General features: G+C 39.7%; 2 protein-coding genes across 4 annotated transcripts in view; one reads left to right on the top strand and one right to left on the bottom strand.

Moving 5' to 3' along the window:
* MCF2L2 (MCF.2 cell line derived transforming sequence-like 2) overlaps positions 1-22,885 on the top strand; it is a 245,936-nt gene that overhangs the window by 138,448 nt on the left and 84,603 nt on the right. For all 3 annotated transcript variants that reach the window (XM_036850441.1, XM_036850443.1, XM_036850442.1), the window contains 3 exons: positions 1,827-2,004; positions 6,678-6,769; positions 20,271-20,356. In XM_036850441.1, coding sequence (XP_036706336.1) covers positions 1,827-2,004; positions 6,678-6,769; positions 20,271-20,356 — 356 coding nt within the window. The remainder of the gene's footprint in view (positions 1-1,826; positions 2,005-6,677; positions 6,770-20,270; positions 20,357-22,885) is intronic.
* B3GNT5 (UDP-GlcNAc:betaGal beta-1,3-N-acetylglucosaminyltransferase 5) overlaps positions 1-22,885 on the bottom strand; it is a 62,967-nt gene that overhangs the window by 21,990 nt on the left and 18,092 nt on the right. The window lies entirely within an intron of this gene.

Genomic DNA, 22,885 nt, shown 5'->3' with positions numbered 1-22,885 from the left:
TGCAGCAACGAAGACCCAGCACAGCCAAAAATAAATAAAGTAATTAATTAATTAAAAAAAATAGGGCTTCCCTGGTGGCGCAGTGGTTGAGAATCTGCCTGCCAATGCAGGGGACACGGGTTCGAGCCCTGGTCTGGGAAGATCCCATATGCCATGGAGCAACTGGGCCCGTGAGCCACAATTACTGAGCCTGCGCGTCTGGAGCCTGTGCTCCGCAACAAGAGAGGCCGCGATAGTGAGAGGCCCGCGCACCGTGATGAAGAGTGGCCCCCACTTGCCGCAACTAGAGAAAGCCCTCGCACAGAAACGAAGACCCAACACAGACAAAAATAAATAAATAAATAAATAAATAAAAAAAGAACGTGAATTTCTTTAAAAAAAATAAATAAATAATAATAATAATGCAAACCACACATGTAATTTAACATTTTCTAGTAGCCACATTTTAAAAAGTAAAAAACAAGTGAAATCAGTTTTTAATAATGTTTTCTTTAACCTTTGTGCAAAATATTATTTCAACATACAATCACTATTGTACAATTAATTGTATTTTAACGAGGTATTTTATGTTCATTTTTCAAATAAGTCTTCAAAATCCAGCATGTATTTAAACTGACAGCACAGCTCAATTCAGACTAGCCGCATTCCAGGTGCTCAGTAGCCACATGTGGCCAGTGGATACTGTATGGACAGTGCAGGTCTGCACTCAGACCCTCCAAAGAGTGAGACCAGCCCCAGATTTTGGTGCAGAGGTCAGCCTCAGCAGAGCCTTAGGCTATAGGGGAACAGTTGTTGCATAGTTAACACTCCAGTCCTCAGGGATCTTTGCTCTTTCGTCAGAAGATGGCCCAGCATAGAAAAGACCTTACTTTTTCCAGTTGCAAACTGTGGCAACCTCCCTTGGTGTGTGCTGAGCCTGTACTTTTGGAATTCGGCATCCTCAGACCACCCTGCGTGGATTATGGTGGTTCAGCTCTTCTAATTTTTGGTCCCTTGTTTGGTGGTTAAAATCATCCACAAGGTGGATGTCAGACTCTGCATGACAAAGAGAAGGCTACCCACTTCCTGGACCCACCAGAGCTAGAGGGACATCCTGCTGGAAGAAACATATTCAGCTGAATTCAGGCCTTGGCGAAACTCAGGTGAAACAGGTCTTGTTTCTTGTTCTCCTGAACCTCTGCCTTAGGGCATATAGTCAGTTATTAGAACATGTTTGAGTTTCATCTTTCCCCTGGTATTTCTTCAGTTTCTTTCTTTCCTACTTATATATAAAGAAGGGGTCTCACAGAATAAAGTTTAAAGGTGTATCCTTTTCATTACAGATCTTTGTGGTTCCCTTGATCCTGCCTCAGAATTTAACCACCTTTTTACCCCAGAATACTTACAGTCTTTTCTCTATCAGGGCCTTTATTCAGGGTACATTTCTTATTTTGAAATCCTCCTGTTTTATAAGTTGGCCTAATGCCGTTCATTCATGGCCTGTGGCATCCTTTTCTACCGTGAATGGATATGGCTTAGTGAACATTTACCCACTCAGCATATATTTACTGAGCACTACTCGGTGCTAGGCAGTGTTTCAGGCATTGGAGATAGAGTGGTGAAAAAGATACAACCCCTGCCAATCAAGTGGGAGGTACAGACTCTTAGAAGCACAATTCTGTATGAGGTGAGATGTGCGATGACCTGCATATAGATGCCCAGAGAAAGGTCACCTGAGGGAGGAGATAGGGAGGTGGGGAGGAGGGGAAGATGGGAGAAAGGGAATGCCTCACGTCCTCAGACTCCGTGCAGAGTGACCGGCTCATGAACTGCTTTTTTTCCCACAGGCCAAAGCCCAGAAAGTTCTGCAGAAGCTGGGTGATGTGCAGGAAATATTTCACAAGAGGCAAATGAGTCTGATGAAACTGGCAGCCAGACAGACTCGCCCAGTGCAACCCGTGGCCCCGCGTCCTGAGTTCTCCCCAAAATGGGTGTCACCAAAAATCCGCCAGCCCTCCACCTTGGGTAGGTTACTTGGGGAAAGAAGTTTTGTGGCTTTATGTTTCATTGATGCCCATGAGGGTTTAGATTATGGTTGCTTAAGATGCATAATGGTTACTGTTTTGACAGATATTATTTAAGATATGGAATAGTACAGTCTTTGAAGACATAAATGTAGGTAAAACTGAGTGCCTGTATGCCAGGAAAAGCTCACAGTCTAGTAGAAGAATAATATAAATGCACAAATACCATTAGCATGAAATAAACTCCATTAAGGACCTTTAAAAGGCCCACAAGATTCTATTAGCAATGGAGGGGTAAAATTGGTTCTTTGAAAAAAAAGACAAAAAAAGATGAGTCCTTACACCAATCCTACGTGGTCTTGATTACTATAGCTTACTAGTAAGCCTTGAGATCAGGTAGTGTAACTCTTCCAACTTTGTACTTTTTCAAGATTGTTTTGGCTATTTTAGGTCCTTTTCATTTCCATGTAAATTTTACAGTCACCTATCAGTTTCTGCTGGGATGAATATATAGATCACTGAATTAATATATAGATCAATTTGGGGAGAACTTTTATCTCACCAATGTTGAGTCTTCCAATTCATGAACGTTATAACATTCCACTTATTTAGGTCTTCTTTAATTTCCCTCAACAGTATAGTAGTTTTGAGTGTAAAGATCTTACACATTTCATGTTTTTAAAAAGCCCTATAACAAATTGAACTTACCATATATAACTATCAATAGGAATATATTTATATATAGAAAAATAATCATATCATCTGTGAATAAGGACAGTTTTACTTCTTCTGTTTCAATCTTTATGCTTTTTTTCCCCTTGCCTTATGATGATTGATGGCTGGGACTCTAGTACAATGTTGAATAGAAGTGGTGAGAGCAGACATCCATGTCTTTTCCCAATACGCAGGGAAAAAGTTTATTTTTCACCTTGAAGTACAATGTTAGCAGTAAGTTTTTCACAGATGCCTTTTATAAGATTGAGGAAGTTCCCTTCTATTCCAGTTTGCTAGGAGTTTTATCACGAATGATTATTGAATTTTTCAGATGCTCTATTTGGTGCATATATTGTGATGATCATATTTTTTTCTCCTTTATTGGTTTATATGGTGGATTACAATTATTTCTTTTTAAATGTTAAAACAATCATGCATTCCTGGGTAAACACTCTTGGGTATGATATATGTGTCATTTGTTACCTCATGTATTTTATTAAGCACATATTCATAATTATTATGTCTTCTAGATACACTGGCCCTTTTATAATCATGAAATATCTCTCCTTCCCTTCTTATCTTTAGTAATAGTCCTTGTCTTGAAGTCTATTTTGTCAGATATTAATAGAGCCATTCCAGCTTTCTTATGCTTAGTGTTTGCATGATACACTTTTTCCATTCTTCTATTTCTATTTTTAAAGCATATTTCTTGTAGACAGCTATAGTTGGGTCTTGCCTTTTAAAAACATGTTAACCTCTGCTTTCTAATTGGAGTGTTTAGTCGATTTTACATACTATGTAATTATTGATATAGTTGGATTTAGAGCTACTCTTTTGTTACTTTGTTGTCTATTTGTCTCATATGTTTTTTATTCCTCTGATCTCTTTTCCTGGCTTCTTTTGGGTTAGCCAATTTTTTAGTATTCCATTTTAATTCCTCTACTGGCTTTTTAACATACATACATAACTTTTGCATTGTTTTTTCCCCAGGTGTTTCTTTTAGGGCTTACCATGTGCATCCTTAATTTCTCACAATCTACTTTGAGTTAATATTGTAGCACTTTATGTAAATACAGGAAATTTGCAAAAGTATAGTTCCATGTGCCCTTTAATCATCCTCTGTGCTATTCTTATCCTAAATAATACATCTACATATGTTACATACCCCAATATTGTGTTATAATTTTTGCTTTAAACAATCATATATCTTTTAAAGAAATTGGGAGAAAGGAAGAAAAAATGGAAAAAATAAATATAATTATGTATATAATTTTATATTTTTTATTTATATTTATAATTTAATATATATATATATATATATATATATATAAAATTTTATCTTTACCGTCCTATTCACCATTTCTGGTGTTCTTTATTCCTTGTTGAATTACCATCATGTGTCTTGTCTCTTCAGGCTGAAAACCTCCCTTTGGCATTTCTTGTTTTTCAGGTCTGCAACAAATTCTTTCAGTTTTTATTTATCTGAAAATTATGGGGTCTTTTGGTAACTCTCCATTTAGTACAGCTTACAGTCCCCTGTCTCCTACAACATATTAAACTTTTTAGAATTAAAAAGTTGATAACAGTTTAGTGAATTTCTTTCCTGAATTTTTCCACACACATGCATACACATGCACACTCAGACACCCTTATGCACACATACCACAGAAACACAAACACTCACACACAGAGAGACATCCTTCTTGGATGTTTGGAAACAGGGCTTGGTTCTCCTTACCTCTCATCTAGGGCTCTTTCCCAAAACTAAATTATGCTCCTTTCGATGACTTTGCTTCCCTCATTATTTTTTTTTTTTAATTTGAGTAAAATTACTTTACAATGTTGTGTTAGTTTCTGCTGTACAATGAAGTGAATCAGCTGTATGTATACCTATATAAAGGACGTATGTTTGTTACAAGTAAACAAAGCAGGAATGATAGATTGTTTCTCAGCTTTTTGAACACAAGATTTCATAGTAGATAATGACCCTCCTAGGATCCACAGATCTTTGACATGTCTGAACAGGTATTGTTGACCTTGGTCAGGCAACTAGCTCATTTTGTATAACAATCCTGCACTTTTGTTTTGGAGATTAACCACCAAGTGTGGATTCTAGCTGATCGCTAACAGGATTTTCAAATACACTTGTCTGATTCCTTAGTAACTGAGTCTGTGCCAAGATAGACTATTATATTTCACAGTGTAAGGAACATGGTCAGAGCTGCTTGGAGACGGAAGCTGGAATCTCAGCTCTGACTCTTGGTAGCCAGGTGTCTTGCGTACAACATTCAACCTCTCTGAAGTACATATGAACATGAAAAAATTCTTTTGTGGCTATAATAATAGCTAAAATATACTGAGTGCTTGCCACGATCTAAACACTGTGCATACTAACTCATTAAGGCCTCATAACAACCCCGTACTGTAGGCCTTCTCATTATTCCCCATATACAGATGAAGAAGCTAAGGCTCTTTGAGAACGTATGCTTCGTGTGTGGAAGAGCAAAACTGGAGCGCTGGCAGCATGGCTCCCACGCCCCTGCCTTTAACTTCATCGCTGTACTTAGCGTTAAGGGACGGTGCTTCTCAGTCATGGGTGTTGCCAATTAGCGTATGCATTTCCAGCTTCCTGTTATTATGCCTGGCATTACTCAGGTTACAGAGATCCTGTAGAGAATGAGGAGCCCAATGGATTGTCCATTGTTATAAAATAGCTTCAGTGGTCACATAACTCGGGGCAGCAAACAGTGCTTCACTACAGATTTCAACATAACATGTATGGGAAACCCACAGAAAGCCCAAGCTGCTTCCAGTTGGCTCACAGAACTTGAGGCTTGGGAGGGGCCTCTGGAGGCAAGACAGTCAACCTCCAACAAGTCTACCACAGATAAGCATCAGGGTGATATTGGTGGCATTAGCTGGATGACATTTTGGCCATAGGACCCAGAAATGCTCATATCCTGTCCTGGATTAATCACAAGTATCCCATGAGTTTCCCAAAGAAACTGTATATACAAGGGTGGTGATGGTGACAAGAATTCAAGTTACCACTTACTTATTAGCCTTGTAGCCATCACCCCCAATGCAGCCCTCTGGTAAAGCTGGGTTAGAAGCTTCAAGCATAACCAGGGCTTCTCCTACCCAAATCCCAATCTTACTGCCAAATGGCCATGGAGCTTGAAGAAGGGTATCTCTCAGGTGTCTGAGAGCCCTGTGGGAAGGAGAGGACAGAGGGAGAATGATTGAGAGGAGAGAGCAAGAGCAAGGCTGCCCAATTCCCTCTAGACTCAGCTGATTCTTCACACAGTCATCCTGTCCACTAAAAATACGGTTGCAACTGTTAGATCATCAGATTAGCAACGATTTCTGCCTAGGGCAGACATGGACATTCCCTTATGTAATCACAGTGTGTTTAAATGGTAAGATTTTAGTATTTTTCAAATTTTCTGTAATAATCACAAATTAATTACCTGTATAATGGAAAAAATATACTCAATAGAATGTGGTACCTAGAATTGAATCTTCTAATCCAAGAACATCAAGTACAATATTATACATTGCAGATGATTAATGCTAAATATCAGGGCATCAAAAGAATCCATGAAGTCTGGAATAGTTAAGGAAGATTTCATGAAGAAAGTGGCTTTTTAGCTGGGCCTTAAAATTGGGAATGATGGAAACTATCATTTTTACCACATTACGTTTACTGATTTGTTGTGGTTTGATGTTTCCTGTGGTGTTGAGTGTGACTTTTTTCTCTTTGAATCAAGTGCCTGGGATTAAGGACTCTTTCTTTTCTGCATCTCTCCTTCACCTCCAATTTCATCTACTACCTTGGAAATCACTGTAGCAGCTCAGTGAAGCTTTGTTAATCAGCTACATCAACATGGTCCAAGTCAGGCTAAGTGCTCTGAGTTATTTATAAGCCAAATTAATGGCAAGTTTTCTTTGTCTCTCTAGCTCCTCATCAGAAAACATCTGAGGAACATTATGTGGAGACGGATTTAAACTCTGTGGAAAAGGAAGATGATGAGACTAAATTTGAAGTCAAGGTATGATCACCTTTCCTTTACTGATAGAAATTTCTGACATAAGATTGCTGCCATAATTATCAATAAACCAATAAATTGTGTTTCCCTATTTCATACCTACCATACCTACCTCCAGAAGATGTGCCATAAAGGCACGTAGCACAGACTAGTGCTCCCAAGAGATGAGGTTTGTAGAATTTCATCCTTTCCTTTCTTCTTAATTGCAAATAGAAACCAAAAGCTCTTTGGTCATAATGTACATAATTGTTGGTAGATATTGTTTTATTGAAGGAAAAGTCATTTTGTTCATTCCTATAATCTGACTTCACATTTAAAATTGGTAGAACAGTGTATGGTTTATATATAAAAAGAACATGACAGGGCTTCCCTGGTGGCGCAGTGGTTAAGAATCCACCTGCCAATGCAGGGGACACGGGTTTGAGCCCTGGTCCGGGAAGATCCCACATGCCACGGAGCAACTAAGCCCATGCACCACAACTACTGAGCCTGCGCTCTAGAGCCCGCAAGCCACAACTACTGAAGCCCGCATGCCACAACTACTGAAGCCCATGCACCTAGAGCCCATGAACCTAGAGCCCGTGCTCTGCAACAAGAGAAGCCACCGCAATGAGAAGCCCACGCACCACAACAAAGAGTAGCCCCCACTCGCTGCAACTAGAGAAAGCCTGTGTGCAGCAACAAAGACCAAACGCAGCCAAAAATAAATAAATAAATAATTTTATCAAAAAAAAAAAAAGACAAAATTACATACAGCTACACACACACACACACGCATATATAGCTGGTGAACTCTGAATAAGCATTGTGGATTGTGCCAAAGTCATTTTCATGCTTTTGATACTATACTCTAGTTGCAAGAGATGTTAACATTGAAGGAGGTTGGGGGAAGAGTACATGGGACTTCTCTGTACATTTCTTTGCAGACTCATGTGAATCTATATAATTATTTCAAAATAAAAGTTAAAAAAAAAAGAGCATAAGCTTTGGAATCTGGCAGACCTAGACTTAAGTGACATAACCTCTCTAAATTTCAGTTTCTCATCTGTAAAAATGGGAATAACAATAGCTACCTCCTGAAACTGCTTTGAGCATCAAGAGAAAATCTGAAAATGGCCAAGCACTATATAATCGTAAAGTTACATTATATTTAAAAACCCAAGCAAAATGAATTGTGAATATATGTTGCTGTACAGCAACCCCAGAAGGGGTCCCTTTCCTCTGCCTCACTAAAAAATTAAATATCTGGCTGACTGAATGGTTCTGAAACAGAAGCCAGTAGACCATGGGCTCAAATGGACTTCAGCAATAGTTCGTATCCATCATCAATTCCCAATGTGTCCAAATCTAGGGCCCCCCACAGAGACTCCACTGACCATTAAGGAGTCAGGCAGAAAGCAAGTCTTAGGCTTTTCTTCCTGGAGGCAGAAACAATGTGGGAACTAGCTCCCAGCAGACTTTTCTTAGAGAGAGAAAGCTGCATTCTTCTGTCAGTTTGTTCAGTCATCCTTCTGTATTCTGGGCAGATGAGGACACTGTCATTGCTATTTTGGAATCCCTCATGGTTGGAGTTATTGCATCACCATGTCTTCCAGAGTTAGGAAACAGTCTCCTATTTCATACAGCCTTGTAGTTTTTTTTTTTTTTTTTTTTTTTGGTAGTGTCTTTGTCTGGTTTTGGTATCAGGGTAATAGTGGCTTCATAAAATAACTTTGGGAGTGTTCCCTCCTCTTCAGCCTTTTGGAAAAGTTTGAGAAGGATCAGTATTAGTTCTTCTTTGTATGTTTGGTAGAATTCCCCAGTGAAGCCATCTGATCCTGAACTTTTGTTTGCAGGGAGGTTTTTTTTTTTTTTTTTTTTTTTATTACAGATTCTATCTCACTTTTAGTGATCGGTCTGTTCAAATTATCTATTTCTTCTTGACTAAGTTTTGGTGGGCTGTATGTTTCTAGGAACTTGTCCATTTCTTCCAGGTTGTTCGATTGGCATATAGTTGTTCATAGTATATCATCCAGTCTTGATCAGTCATTTTTTGAAATGGGCAAATGTAACTAAAATTCACCTGACTTGACATTCATGAAGTCTGTGAAATCATTAGGTAATATAAAAAGGATTTAATTCACCTTCAAAACTGAGCATCACTCTACCATTTTCTGTACGCTGGTCTTCAAAGAATGTCATCTCTGAAGGTGAGGGCCGTGTCAAGTGCACCAGAGCCCAGATTGGGCACCTGAACGCATATGCCATTGCATTGACTCACAATGTGATTGGAACTCACTTCATATCTCTGTGACTTACTTTGCCCATCTTTAGACAACATATTTATGACCTGCACACTTCATAAAGATGCCGTGGGAGTTGTAAGTATGTTAAGGTTCTCATATATAAGAATTAAAATTAGAGTAAATTATTTCAATAATTGTAAACAATACAATGAGTGCTATTGTTTTATTTGTTGTAAAAGAAAAAAAGGAAATATTGTCAATAAACATAAAGCACCTTTCCTCAGGGAAGACCTCAAGTATTTAAGGCCAAAAGTTTCCATAAGCTACATTCATTATTTACTCCTGTGTTACATACTTGTAAAAATAGACACTGCAGGAGCAGGGGTGGAGATAGAATCAGAGGCCAACAGGGTTGGAAAATGCTGAGTAGAATTCAAAAAGCCCTGACCACCAGATTTCTGGTTTCTTCCTTCTGCTGTGCTGTTTGTTTAATTCAGGCTCCAAGCCCATCCTGCTAAGAAGCTCTCTCCCGCTGTGTTTAGGCAGATCACCAACAGCATAGGTACTGCTAAGCAGGCACAGGTACATGCTACCGTCATCCTTCTTTGCTTGTGTTGCTTTTTCCCTTACTGTTGCCTTGTTTGGGTATTTAATGAAGGGCTTTTCCCACAAGAACATATATATTAACAGTCAAGGGAGAAAAGGAAGCAGGGTAGGAACAAAGGCTGCCCAACTTCCTAATTTTGGAAAACGGTGGCTGCTCAGACTTCTGCTTCTAAAGCCCAGGGCTATGAGAAGAATGAGCAGAATCCACAGTCGTGAAAACTACGAATAGGAAGAAAGGGGATTTGTGCACCAAATCCCCAGATCCTGGACTTTGAAATCAATTTAGGATCCGTAAATGCAATTAGTGTTTTCCAAGGTGGGTAGTATAACCAGGGAAATCATCATTCCAAAATATGTAAGAAAACTAGTAAGAAAAAAAGTAGGTTAGAAAAGAAGGTTTAGAATCATCTCTGCACAGTCCAAAAGGGGGACAAGGAGGTTGATTACCATCAAGAACAATCACTGCTGCTTGTGTTTTGTGGCCACTGTCCAAGACAGATGACCAGGATAAGTAGGAGAACATGCATCTGACTCTGGGTGACAATTCTGACACCTTTTTGGCCTTAGGCCTGGAACTGAAAGATGAAATGAAGGCATAGCCAGTCTAGGAGAGTGAATCATAACATTGTGATAAATGCCCCTCCTTGCCCTCAAGAGTAAATGCTCACAGGGGGGAAAAAAAAAAAAAAAAGCTATAAACCCAAACCATTCATGATTGCTGCTGGAGTCACTGATACTCACTACCTGCAACTAAAATCATGATAAGGTCTTATCATCAGCAGAGAACTCATTCCCAAAAAAGGCATTCCCTCTTCTCCGGCAGGAGAATCCTTGGTGTGCCAGTTTGCAGGAACTTGACAAGCTCAACTTGAGGAGGCGGCTGAGATTCTCGGGGCCATCTGGCAGCTGTGAGGGCTGCGCTTGGCTCACTGACACTGTCTGGGAAAGTCATGGTGGAGTCCTTCCCTGTGGCTCCTAGCAGTAGTGATGTGGCTACTTTCTGCCCTTCCCGTCACCAGTTGGAAGCTGAAAGCATGACTCACCGGGGCTGCTTTCCCTGGGCTGCTCACATCATGGCCTCTTTGGAGGTGGAAAGAAGCCAAAGGCTGATGAGGATTTCTTTTTCCTGCATGTCAACCCTCAGGAAAAAGGAAGAGCTACTGGCTGTGTGTGAGCACCAACGAACAGTGTTCCTGGGCACCTATTAAAGTCGTTGAAAATAGCGAGGTCTTTTCATGCTTCTGAGCAAACAGGCTCCTTCATAAAATTTTTTTAAAAACAAAAAGAGTCAAGGCAGGAAGAGAACAGAGAGGCGAGGGAAGGGTTGCTAACACTGACTGAGGGCCGGACATTGTGCTGGGTGCTGTGTGTACCTGATTTCATCTCAAGTCCTCAGTACCTTGTGAGGAAGGTGATGTCTCCTTTGTTTTATCTGTGATGCTGTTGAGGGTCTGAGGAGCTAAGTGAGTTTCCCCAAGTCTCACACAACTAGTAAATGATCGAACTGGAATCTGAAATTAGCAGTTTACTTAATCTAGCAGTTTCCTAATCTATCTAATTTAACCTGTCTACCGGATTACTTACTTAATCGACCTAACTAGCAGTTTACTTAGCCTTTCATCCCCTAAATTTCCTCTTCTGCAAAATGGAGTTAAATAAAGTAACCTCACAGGTGGCTGATTAAATGAGAAATAATATGGAAAGCACCTAGCATGATGCCTGACATACAGAAGATTCTTAGTAATGTTAGTTTCCCATTTAATCCTGTGTTTACAGATAGAATGTTTTGTGTAAAAGATGAAAAGAAGCTGAAGGAAGGTTGGATTCAGGTCTTAAATTAAATAGCTTCTCCTAATCTCGGATATGTATCTTTTTGCCAAATGATAAGAGATCAGGGCCAAAATTAGTTTTTTGCTTTCTCACTCTTCTGAATCCCAAAATCTTTCATTTACCTTTCTGTTTCTCAAGAGAACTATGTGAACCATAAGCACATTTCACTGTTCACTTTCTGTGATGTTTAAAGTCTGGTCATTCTTAGAGATTCAAAGAATCCACCAAATCTTGATCTCCCCAGCCAAGCTCTCTGAACAATATCTAGAATGAAGATTCTCAAGGTTTCCTGTGTACTACAACCCTGAGAAGCTTATTCATAATGCAGATTTTCAGGCTCCACCCACAGAGACAGATTCAGGAGGTCTGGCTTAGGGTCCAGGAATACGACTTTTTTTTTTTTAATTTTATCTTATTTATTTATTTATTTATTTTTGGCTGCGGTGGGTGTTCGTTGCTGCACGCAGGCTTTCTCTAGTTGCAGTGAGCAGGGGCTACTCTTTGTTGCGGTGCGCAGGCTTCTCCTTGCAGTGGCTTCTCATTGCAGAGCACAGGCTCTAGGTGCGCGGGTTTCAGTAGTTGTGGCTCGCTGGCTCTAGAGCACAGGCTTAGTAGTTGTGGCGCATGGGCTTCGTTGCTCTGCGGCATGTGGGATCTTCCCAGACCAGGGCTCAAACCCTTGTCCCCTGCATTGGCAGGCAGATTCTCAACCACTGCGCCACCAGGGAAGCCCCAGAATATAACTTTTTAACTTATGCATATGGTGACTAGAATGCAGGTGGTACAAGGGAGTGCACTTTTGGTCACATTGGCCTAGACGCTATAGTCATAGGCCATTGGGATAAAGAAGAAATCATTAAGGTAGATATGGATCTCTTAGGCTAATACAGAGTCCAAAATGCAGGAGAGTGAGGATGTGACTAAATTAATGTATGAGAATGTATTTTTCACTGAGGGAACTACATGAGAAAAAAGAGAGAATAACAGTAAGACCACTGTTGGCTTTGCCCTCTCATCAATAAAAAATGGACATGACTAAAATATTTGATGTATCCAATTTGGGTGGCTTATTCAGCTCAATTTAATATATATCAAAGCAATTGCTATGGGTCACCTATGGGAAACAATTCTAACATGGGGCCTAAACTCAGGAAACTTACAAGTTTCATGGGGGAAACAACATATTTCCAATAATTTGTAATATAAAGCAGAAGGACCTACCTCTAGTAAAAGGAATATAATGTGTTAGAAGGCAGAAGAGGGAACAGTTCATAGCAAGTATGTCGGGGTGTTTTTTTCCAAAGGAGGTGGCATTTGAACTTAATTTTTTTAAGAGTTTTTTTAAAATTTATTTATTTTTCTTTATTTTTTTTGGCTTCGTCGGGTCTTAGTTGCGGCACGCGGGCTGTTCATTGCCATGCGCGGGCTTCTCTCTAGTTGTGGCACACGGGCTCCAAGGCACATGGGCTCCAAGGCGCGTGGGCTCTGTAGTTTTGGCGCACGGGCTCTCTCACTGAGGCACGTGAGCTCAGTACTTGTGGCACAGGGGCTTAGTTGCCCCGTGGCATGTGGGATCTTAGTTCCCCAACCAGGGATCGAATCCACGTCCCCTGCACTGGAAGGCAGATTCTTTACCACTGGACCACCAGGGAAGTCCCTGAACTTAATTTTAAAGAATAAATACAACTTTGAAAGGTGGATAAGATAGAGAAGGGCATTCCAGGATGGGGAAGGATGTAAAGCCTCAGAAGTCTGAAGGGAGCATAGGCTATTCTGGGAATAGTCCAAGAAAGCTGGGAAGGTAGACCAAAGGCAGGTTGCTGAAGGCTTTGGTTGAGGGTTGTTGCCAGCAAGGGCACTTGTGTATCGGTTTGACATTGGTACGGCAATGAAGAGTAAATTAGATGAAGAGAGGCAGGCTGACCAGCTGCCAGCGGTTGTCACAGTCCAGGTGAGACTTCGATGTTGAGAGCTTACTAATGGCCGTGGCAAAAAAGGAGATGGGCAGAGCTCATACCCATTAGTCCAGGTGTTCTCCCCAGTGCCTGGAATGCTCTAGACTGTCAGAGAAAGTTTGATGAATGAAGGAATAGTTCAAGGCAGAGAAATAAGGGGATAGATTTAATAGGGAGGAAAAAGAAGATACTGAAAATACCTTCAAGGTTTCCATCTTGGAATCTCCATTGAATGAACTTGTTGGCCAATATAGAGTACACGGGGGAACAGTAGAAAGTGAGGACTTATGCAGGCTGAGTCCAGCATTTGTGGTCTCGTGGATCTATAACAGTAACCTACACACTCTCTTTCTGTTAGCTGGGCTATACTCCTCCCCACAGCAGCAAGAGTCAACCAGTTGGCCTTGAGGTTATTTGGAAATTAACTAGGTTAGGGCACTTTTACAAATCTAATAAAGCATTTTTCAAATTTGTGATTTTGTTTATGAGTTAAGTAAGATTTATAGACATGTAAAAATTGTTACATTAACATTTATGCATTAAAGTTAAAATCACATGAAATCAAACAGTCTGAGAAAATTCAGGATGTATGGACAACTTCTTTTCAACGTCCTCGGCTTACTTGTTTCCTCCACATTTTCTTGGTTTGGGAATGGGAGAAAGGTATCTTGTGACATGTTTCTCACTTTCTGATATTTTTAACAGAACTACAGACTTGCATATCATTGGTAAAACAACATTGCAATGTTTGCAGTTTTTTTAAGAAGACATTTCCCCCATAAACAAATACTATAAGTAATGTTTAGAGTATTAGTCCAGCTTATAAATGCCAATTTAACCAGTAAGAACATTGAACTAATTACTAACAAGTCTAGCTGCAAAACTCAAGATTTAGATAAAAGAGACCCTGGAAAAATTTTGTAAAGTTTTCATCTGGGACCCATTTCCTTATCTTTCCCTAGTCATTTCCCCTTTCCACAGAGCTTCAGGACCAGTTACGCCTGTTTCCTCAAGCCCTCCAAAGGGCTTCAGTCTATAAAATGTCCTAAAACCTTCCTCTTACCTCGCCACCCCTCCCCTCCCTCTTGGAAGTCTCCTCCCAATGCAGCTGATCTGGACTAGAAGTGGGAGAAATCTGAATGAGCTAGTTCACAGCAATGCATGGCTGAGTGACTGACAGCCCCTTAACCCTCCTGCAAACACTTGCCATCTCTTCAAACGGACTGACTGCCTTATTATCTAAGGGAATCTTTAGGTAGTGGCTTCTTCAGGCAATGCCAGTGAAGTGTACGAAAAGATATGCTGGAAAAAGGCCAACGAGAGGGAGCAAATAGGACAGACCAGCCGGGTAGGAATTCACTTGAAGGATAGATTCTCTAGGTGGTTCCTGTTCTTCAGAAGTCCTTCTTATTCTCCACATCAAAACCCACTGAATCTCAAAAATTGGGGGGGGTGGGGTTTCCCCTTTCCCGGCAGTTCCAGCAATGGAGAGGGGAGGCTACTCTTTCCCAAGGCTGATGTTTTTCACTCTGGGAAACAGAGTGTCTCTAAGGCCACCCTGGACTGAGGCTGGAGGTGACTGCCCTTTGGAGAGGTTTCCTTTCCTTTCCTTCCTGCTCTCCTCCTCTAAGCTGTGCCATTCTATAATTATTCAGTGATTCTTACTTGTCATACCTCTTTTACTGTCTCAGGTTTTCATAATTAATTTACAATCCCAGAAAAGACTTAATAACCTTAAACGCTTCTTTCAATGATCACTCTTCATGCTTTAAATGAAGAGGGTGGGTTCAGCTCCTTATCTGCCTTACCTTTTCTCTCTCAGAATTAGGTCTAGCAGCTTTCCTTTTTAAGAAATGTGATAATATAATAAATCATACTTTTACCTTAAATTACCAGATACCATCTCTTTAAAAGAGTTGGAGCTGAAATTGCTCTCCAAGCATTCCTAAAATCATAATGGGAAATCACCTAACTTGAGGGAAAAATTTGATTCTGTTTCAAATGTTGCTCTCTCTCCTTTGGGGAAGAAAAAAAAATGTTAATAATCCATTGAAAATTACCTCTTGATAATTTTTAAAATATAAGTTTAAAAAAGATAGATTCTTCAGAGAAATTGAAATAAATTTTTTTTTTACAAAAAATTCCTTCAGGTTTGGCACTTCACCTGTTTTTTTTTCAAATTTTGAAAATATGTCTTTCTTCAAAATATGGGGAGACAAAACAGATTCTATGTTGCTGAGAAGATACAGGAAGTCATCATTAAAGGTGATCCTAGAAAACCTGCATGTGGGTTGGTGTCATTTTGAACCCAGAGAGAGGCTAGGGTGGAGGTGGGGGTCAGGGAGTGACGCTGGGCCTGGAGCCGCTGCCAGCCTGCCTGCCTTCACTGCCACCCTTGTTCTTCAGAATAAAAGGAACGTACAGGAGGAGGCAGTCTCCCACCTGATTGGCCTCCCAACAGAGTAGTTTATGGGTTGGTTCCCTTTTAAAGCAGTGGACTGAGAAAATCCCTTCTTTGGTGCCCTGAAGCATCCCCAAGTCAGGGTGACTGAAGGGAAACAGGATATGATTTCACAAGAAACTTAGTGCTCTGCTTTAAAATCACCTCACTGTATAATTCACTGAGGCTTATAAGGAAACGCTAACAAAGAAATAAAGCAGCAATTGGTGGGTTGGTCTGCGGTCAGTTTTCTCGGTCCATTATTTGAATCAAAGGACCAATATTTGAAAAAAGCAAGCATTTATTTGAATATGCTCTCTTCCTCCTAGAGCTTTCAGGAAGCTTAATTTAAAATTTTCCCAAAAGTACTCTGGCCACAATTGAGCTTTCATCTCAAAATTGGAAGCAACAGCACTTATGTTGGTATTTTATATTATAAGCAGAGAAACGTTTCATAGCCAAATGAAACATCTCCCTCATTTTACACAGAAGGAAATGCATGCCCAGGGAGATTAAGTGACAGCCAACATCTCCCAGCTAGTGAGAAATATGGGGTCCAGTAGCAACTATCCAACAATTACTGAAGGTCAGCATGTTGAGTGCTTTACATAATTACCTATTTTAATCCCCACACAGTAGATATTAAAGAGCCAATCATATATGTCATTTATTCTTTTCTTTGTGCTAAGCATTTTAATACATTATCTCTAATTACCACATAAACCTTCTGATGCAGATGTAATACCCCTATTTTACTGATAGAGAACTAAGGTGCTACCCAAGGCCACTTCTTTAAAAGTAAGCCAGGGATTCCCACCCAGATTTACCTCTCACACCTCAGTTTGCGTTCTTTTCACTCTTTAAGAGGTTTTCAAATTGCAGGTCACAATGGTGATAGTGAACTCAGTTTGGTGGGTTCACCAGCATTTTAAAAAAATAAATAAATAAACAGAAGGGAATGGGATAGAATTTAAAAATAAAATGTATCCCATCACAAAATCACACAAACATTTTTCAGTTATACGTACATCTGTTGTATATTTTTTCCCCAACACCAACAAACAATTAATTCTGTACTGTCTACCTGGAGATAGCATCAGATGCCAAACATTGAGGGCTCAGCCTTATAAGACTGCTCCCATGCCCCTTCAGAGGCCAATTGCAAACGCAGGTTGTCACCTGTGCTTCTGAGAGACTGGCTGGCTGTAGGTGCTTCCTAATAGTTACCTCATTAACATAAACTCAAGTGTGGTTGAAAGGGGTTTGTTATAAATATCAAGACAGTCTATCACAAGAAATGTAAAGGGTTTTAGGAGCTCTGTGCCAGAAACAGGATGAAGACCAAATATATATTTCTTATTATAAATCACAATATATGTGTATAAGTATTATTATGTAAATGTTTTTCCTGTGGGTTGTGGTCAGTTTTTAAAGCCACTGCACCAGAACTAATCCATCTAAACCTTAGCAAAACACTGGTATACAGTGCAGTTAACTGCCGGCTCTTATTAAAACAGTCCCCAGATCTGCTGTGGATCCTTCCCATACATTCTCAAAAACATGGGTGTTGTATTCCATCAAACTTGATTGACAGAGGACTCTCCCTCCACCCTGACACCAACTGTCTGACATGTGGCCACAAGAATATGGGTTGACATGACCAAGTCCATGCCTAAGCATTTCAGCAAGCCCATGAGGTCTTCTCATGCATGACAAAGTCTATAAATTAGAGGGATGTTATCATTCTGTATAAAATGATAAAGCCCATACCTGCACCTTAAGTCATTGTTATTTTTCCATCACTATACTAGGGTGTCATGAAATAAGAGACTCTACAATCCACCATACTAACAATAGATCAATAGAGTTGGAAAGAGCCCAATTCATTTCACAAGCATAAGCAAGTTTTACAGTGAGAGGGAGTTTTGTTAATAATGGTAGTTACTCTTTCTGAAGGTATTGCATGTTGTGGATTCAAAGATGAATAAGGCTGGAGCTCAAAGTCCAGTGAGTGTTTCTGGCACAGTAACATCACAGAGGAGGAACTAGAAAGGGATGCAATGTAACATTAACTGCCATAGTAATTAGTTCAACATTACATAGAAAATGTGAAGAAAGAGCTTTGGTAGTGTAGTGAAAATACCTAGATTGGTTTGAATCCAGGGACTGGTATTTACTTCTGTATATTGACTGAAATGAAAAATATATTCTAGTCTCTGGTCAAATATAGTTAAGAGAGGGAACTAAAAATTTAGATTCTTATTGAAATGATATCCTATTTTAAAAGAAAAAATATGAACCTGAATGTAAGATTGCTCTTGTATTTTAGAGCTAAATTAACAAAACTAGTATCCCACATCCTCCTTTATTTGTTAGCTGGCTTTCTGGTTATGATACCAGATTTGGGAAGACATCTATGAAAAGATAGAAAATCCATGGTTTTCTTTCATACACTGCACACTTTTAAATTGCTGTCTCTGTGGTCTGCATTGTGGATCATAAAACAGCCTTACCTTGACTGCTCTCTGTTAATCCAGGAAGAGGACTCTCTTGCATTGTCTACAACTAACTGAGCAGCCTGTAACTCTCACCTGTTTTGCAAGGTTCTTCCTATCTGTTCATCTGAATCTGGGAAAAGCTCATCGTCCAACTTTTAGCTCTAATCTACAAGGAATCTTTATGTTTATTCATCAAATTTCCCTTAATAATACTTTTGCAAGAGGGCCCTTTCTAAATCTATACTCCCTTTTGTGAGAATGTAAAATAACTCATTTAAACAGAATCTAGCAGGCAGGAAGAATTCAAATGCTGGCTAATTATCTACTTGTTCATTATTGGTTAATACCCTTATAATACTCCCGTTGCTTATCAATATGATATACAAATTCACTTCCTGGTTAAAATGATATTTTCTTGAAAGTAAATTGAGTGGGAGTCTTGTCTCTTTTTGAGAATTAAATGCCTAGTGTTATTCTTTTTTCTTTTTAACTCTTTTAACTTTTTTTAATTTTTTGCCGCGTTGTCTGGCATGTTGGATCTTAGTTCCCCGACCAGGGATCGAACCCGTGCCCCCTGCATTGGAAGCACAGAGTCTTAACCACTGGACTGCCAGGGAAGTCCGCCCAGTGTTCTGAAAAAGATCTGCAACCCTATGAGGCAGATAGTGCTGTTACAGAAGGGGGTCCCCTTCCAGGGCCCGAGAGTAGGCTGTTGTCTAACACTCGGAAATGAATTGTCCAAGGAGACACACTTACTGACAAAGCAAAAGACTTTATTAGCATGGACATATATACACTACCAAATGTAAAACAGATAGCTAGTGGGAAGGAGCTGCATAACACAGGAAGATCAGCTCGGTGCTTTGTGACCACCTAGAGGGGTGGGATAGGGAGGGTGGGAGAGAGACACAAGAGGGAGGAGATATGGGGATGTATGTATATGTATAGCTGATTCACTTTGTTATAAAGCAGAAACTAACACACCATTGTAAAGCAATTATACTCCAATAAAGATGTTTAAAAAAAAAAGACTTTATTGGGAAGGGGCACCCGGGTGGAGAGCAGTAGGGTAAGGGAACCCAGGAGAACTGCTCTGCCACACGGCTTGCAGTCTTAGGTTTTATGGTAATGGGGTTAGCTTTCCAGGTTGTCTCTGGCCAGTCATCTTGTTTGGCCCATATTTGGTCTGACTCAAGGTCTTTCCTGGTGGCACTTCATCTCTCAGCCAAGATGGGTCCCAGCATGAGGGTTTCTGGGAGGTTGGCAGGACAGAGTAGGGCTGGCGTCTCCTCCCTCCTTTTGGCCCCTCCCGGATTCCCCCCCCCCCCCCGCCCCAAGGTCTCAGCGGTGGCACACAGTGGAGCAGGGCTTCTGACCACCAGCTGGCTTTAAGCCAGCACTGGTGACCACTGTGCACTGGCCTAAGAAGGCAGTGTGATGCAACGGACTTGTGATTACCAGCCTGTGAAAGTGGACCCTGGACTTATCTCCTCTCTGCCTAGCTCTCTCTCTGGGCTTGGGCAGGCCACAACTTCTCCAGACATTGACTTCTTATCCGGAAAAAAAACCAAAAAAAACAAAACACATTGAATCAAATGATCCCTTTGCTGTCCCTTGTAGCAAACTCTGAATCATTTTTGTGTATCAGCAGGGAAGGGGGAAGAGTACAATGTTAATAGTCCCTTCATTATTAAGGAAAAAGGATACCTGCTTTTGTGAATGAGTTTTTGATGTTCCTGAAGGAAGCCTCAAGGGGAAACTGTAAAAGATCCACAGAGTGGTTGGGGATAACCCAAGAAAGAAAGAGAAAGATGAGAAACTGAATATGTTGCTTATCTAGAAAATTAAAAACAACAGCAAAACAAAGACATTTAGGAATAGAAAAATATAGGTAGGAGCCCTCCTCCCCCAAACAAATAGATGATCTTACCAAAATTTCTTTCACTTCAGAATGAAGAAATACTTGAAAGCAGTCATGATGGGGAGAGCCCTGAGCCAGAGCAGCTTGACAGTTCCAAAAATCTTTCCCCCAGCAGGTAAGACTGCACATCTCTTTGTAGAAGTCATTTTAACCCTTTAGAGGCGTGGGGGTAATGGGGGAGGAGGGTAGGGTATGCTCTGTTTTAAATCTCATCACTTATCTTTCCTAGATCAAATCACATATTTATTCTGTATACTAACCTTCATTGTGTACCGGAGAACAAAACTCATGAATCTCATAAAAGCAACAAGCAAGAGCTGAAAATGGCATCTCATAAACCAGGCTTCCCAAGATACTCAGTTTTTAAAAACAGTGTATTATCAAGAAAATAGTAAATGAAAAACTATTGCTAATATTGATTGAATTATTGGTTTTAAAGCATTTAAAGGATATAGGTTCCCCATAAACACAATTTATACAAATATAATGCTATTTTTGGCCTACAGCAAGGTGTTTACATGCATGTGAATGCTCTGCAGATCAGAAAGCCTAAATTATGGCAGTTAAGACCAAAAGCATGAGAGGAAATTCATTTTTTAAAAAATTTTCCTTGTACTCAGAATCCCCATCATTACCTCTATTCTAGCCTTTGTCACATTGTTTTACCCACACCATTTGACTTATTCATTTATGAGCTGCTTTTATCCCAAGGGTCTATCATGTTTAGCTCTTAGCAGGCCTCCAAAAAAATGCCTGTAGAACGAATGAACAAACGTCTTTAGGAATTTGCCCCTTGATTAAAGCCAGTATTAGTTTAATTAGATTACTTCCTAGTCTTTCACTTTAAGGTGTACTCAAGGAAACATGTGGGCTCTTACTGGTTGAAATATACCTTTGAGTTATAGTAAATGGCCCAGTTCAGCATATCTGAAAGTGTATTTAGTTGGGTTATGTCTGAAAAGCACCACCTGGCAATGTATTCTGTTGTTTTCCTTAAGTGACAGTATATCATTGGGGGCTTTTCTATTACTACAACCATACTTACTTTTATAATTGTAATTTTATAATTCTTATAATGAATCCTTTATGTTGATGAATTATTGTATTAATTTACAGGAAATGATTAAATCATACTTCTAATGAGAAATGCAAATGGGAGAAGTTACAGCATTTAATGAAACAAAAATATCTAAGATTCTTGCAAAAGAACTTTGAGAAAAGGCAAAATTAGCCAGTGGATTAAGGAGACAGGAGAATCTATAAGACTACTGTTTTAGTTCTACCGCCAGCTTTGAATAAATACTATAAGATCACCATCTTTGCTGCAACAGTTTAATCTATATTTCCTTATTCATTTTTGATTTTATAGATTTGAGTTTTTATGTATAACTAATACAGATTTGTTGGGCTAGAGTTGATAGGTACAATATGCTTGGCACATAGTAAGCATTCAGATTTTGTTGAATAAATTATAAGCTTTTAAGTAGTGCAGGTAAAATGTTATACCAGATAGTGTCCATTAAGGGTTCTGAATAATTAATCTCTTTTCATTTTTGGATGGCTTGCCAGAATAACATTACTTTATTATATTTGGAAAAAATAATGATTCTAAGCACTATGTGATAGCACTGTGCATAGTCCCTACCGTTATAACTTATATTTTAACTAGGAAAAAACACATGAAATGATTCCTAGGTAGCACAATAAAATATTTGATTAAGTATATATTTTAGAGGGAGGGGAGGAGATGCTTAATGGAGGAGCAAAGGTAGGGTTGTAAATCCAAGATTTCAACAGCTGCAGGAGAAACAGTGTTCCTGGCAAGGGTAACCAATTTATGCAAGGTAAGGTCATGAATGAGATCTGTGATGGGTAATAGCAGCAGTGGGAAAAATAAAGCTACAGAAAATGAAGGAGGAAAAGAAGATTAGACAAGGCCTTGAAAACCAGGTAGAAGAGATTAGATTTGATGCTGGGGCAGTAAGGAGCCTTTGAGGTCTGGAGCAAAGGAACATCATAATGAAAGCTGCGACTGAGGCTAGTCCAACTGCAGAATGCAGTCACTGCAGGGAAAGCAGAGTCAAGGAGACACCTAACATTTCTCTCATTATTACAGAAGAATGAGTAACCCTGTCTGATTCTCATTGTAGCTCTGGTATTCAATTAAAGTCCCCAAAATAGGTCAACTTAACTCTTCTGAGTCATCATCATTTTAGTCCCAACTACAAACACCCCAGCCATGCCTTGCAAGTAAAAGTTCTACTACAACCAAATAATTCAGAGGCTTCCAAGTTTTAAAAAATATATAGATTGAATCACACCATGTACTATGTGAAGAATCAAGCCAGAATCAGGTGAAAAGCAGATGAGCACATACTATGTACAGATATACTGAAACACCAAACACTGCAGAGCAGGCCTAAGAATATTCCTAATGTTAAGAGACTAGGGCTAAATTTGAATCAACTGTTGGATAGCTAACGATATCAAATAAAAGGAAAATATGACCTTTCAAATGGTGTCTTAAGGCACTATGGCTATAGATAGGTTCTTATTTCATCTTATCCTGAACAATCTATTAGGAAAGAAGAATTCCCCCACTTAGACATTCCAGCATAAATCTTTCAACAAACAAAAGAAGCAC

This window comes from Balaenoptera musculus, chromosome 4 (assembly GCF_009873245.2).
Source record: "Balaenoptera musculus isolate JJ_BM4_2016_0621 chromosome 4, mBalMus1.pri.v3, whole genome shotgun sequence".
Taxonomy (NCBI): domain Eukaryota; kingdom Metazoa; phylum Chordata; class Mammalia; order Artiodactyla; family Balaenopteridae; genus Balaenoptera; species Balaenoptera musculus.
Note: the sequence above shows the minus strand (reverse complement) of the source record. Positions and strands in the feature narration are given on the sequence as shown.